At 40.2% G+C, this 1,323-nt stretch overlaps 1 protein-coding gene across 1 annotated transcript; it reads right to left on the minus strand.

The window, feature by feature from the left end:
• Window positions 1-25: 25 nt before the first annotated feature.
• Window positions 26-1,304, minus strand: LOC106321799 (zinc finger CCCH domain-containing protein 24-like; the record flags this gene model as incomplete). The annotated part of the gene is given in 4 exon segments (XM_013760037.1): window positions 26-158; window positions 243-315; window positions 422-846; window positions 922-1,304. Coding segments are annotated over 4 exon segments (770 nt in total), but the record flags the coding sequence as incomplete, so codon positions are not given.
• Window positions 1,305-1,323: the final 19 nt, after the last annotated feature.

The following is a 1,323-nucleotide window of genomic DNA, read 5'->3' on the forward strand; positions in this document are numbered from 1 at the left end:
AAGTCTCAGAGAAAAAAGTATATACCTATCAGTTCCGAGCACGACTCCAACAGTTAACTTCCACTCACCGGAATATCCAGTTGAGAACTCGCACTTGTTCCTGTAACCATTCGTAAGCGGTGATTCTATAATTCCTTCGAGCTTACATGAAAGGCCACCTGAAATGGTTTAGAGTACGAATCAAAAGACTAATCCAGTCAAAATAGAGATCAAAAGCATTGGACTTTGTATAGTGTTCTTACCTATTTCTCTAGACTGAAGGACCAATTCTGGAAGTGATTTTCCATTTGGACAAGCTTTACGCTCATTTCCAGTCTGCGAATGAAATACATTATCAAAAAATTCACTCCGTTGAAGTTGAGTGAGACTACTAAAAGCAATCTCAAAAATATGAAAGAGAGAGCATGAGAAAGTTCCTGACCAGTTTTTCCAACTTTTGCATGATAGAAGCCTTCTTCTGTTCAAGCTGGTCGGCGTAAGACAGGTCTGCCAAGGGACTCAAAGCTTCGCGGGCACTTTTGTATTTACGAGCCGCCTTTTTTTCATTGAGCCACTCACGTCTTCTCTGTTTTGCTGTCTTATCTGCTTCTCTTTCAAGACCTAAAAAGGTTCTTATTTGCCGATCTTCTCTAAAGCGTTCTGAAATTGACTCTCTGGAATGGACAACCATTACATTATGGCCGTCTCCTTCCAGGTTTTGGATATCTTCGTTGAAATCCCCATCGCCCGTCAAGATCAAAATGTTATGAGGCTCTGTGGCCGTCTCCCGCAAATTTCCTATCAGAGTGTGCATTTCATCATCGGCGGCTTGGTTTCCTTTTGTCGGCTCAATTTTTTTGTGTGGTCCTGTAGATAAATATAAATTAAATTAGTGATATCTTATCAAACTTAGATGAAACTACACACAAAAACACTGCTTACTATCAAAGTCATGGGCTCTGTGGACAATGACATTCTTGTTGTCCTGTAACTCTTGTGGTACATGTGTACACTTGTACCCAACAACAATCGTCATTTGTTCAACCGGTACATTCCACCCTTCATCTTCCAAACACTTCATGATGTGCTGGTAAACGTTTCCCGCAGGGAAGTCGTATGGGACTGGCACGTTCTCATAATCCCAGTACACAGCACTTTTACCTTGCACAGCTTGCTGAAGAGTAGTCTTCTCTTTTTTTTGTAACTGAAGAGTAGTCTTCTTGCTTGCCTTAACAAGGCTGTTGTAGTGAAAAGCCTGTCGGTCATATGACCTTCACACATAAAACATTTATATTGTTATCTCATTATTGACATTCACTAATTAAAATTTCAATTATACACACT

Source organism: Brassica oleracea, unplaced genomic scaffold (genome assembly GCF_000695525.1).
Source record: "Brassica oleracea var. oleracea cultivar TO1000 unplaced genomic scaffold, BOL UnpScaffold03070, whole genome shotgun sequence".
In the NCBI taxonomy this organism is placed as follows: domain Eukaryota; kingdom Viridiplantae; phylum Streptophyta; class Magnoliopsida; order Brassicales; family Brassicaceae; genus Brassica; species Brassica oleracea.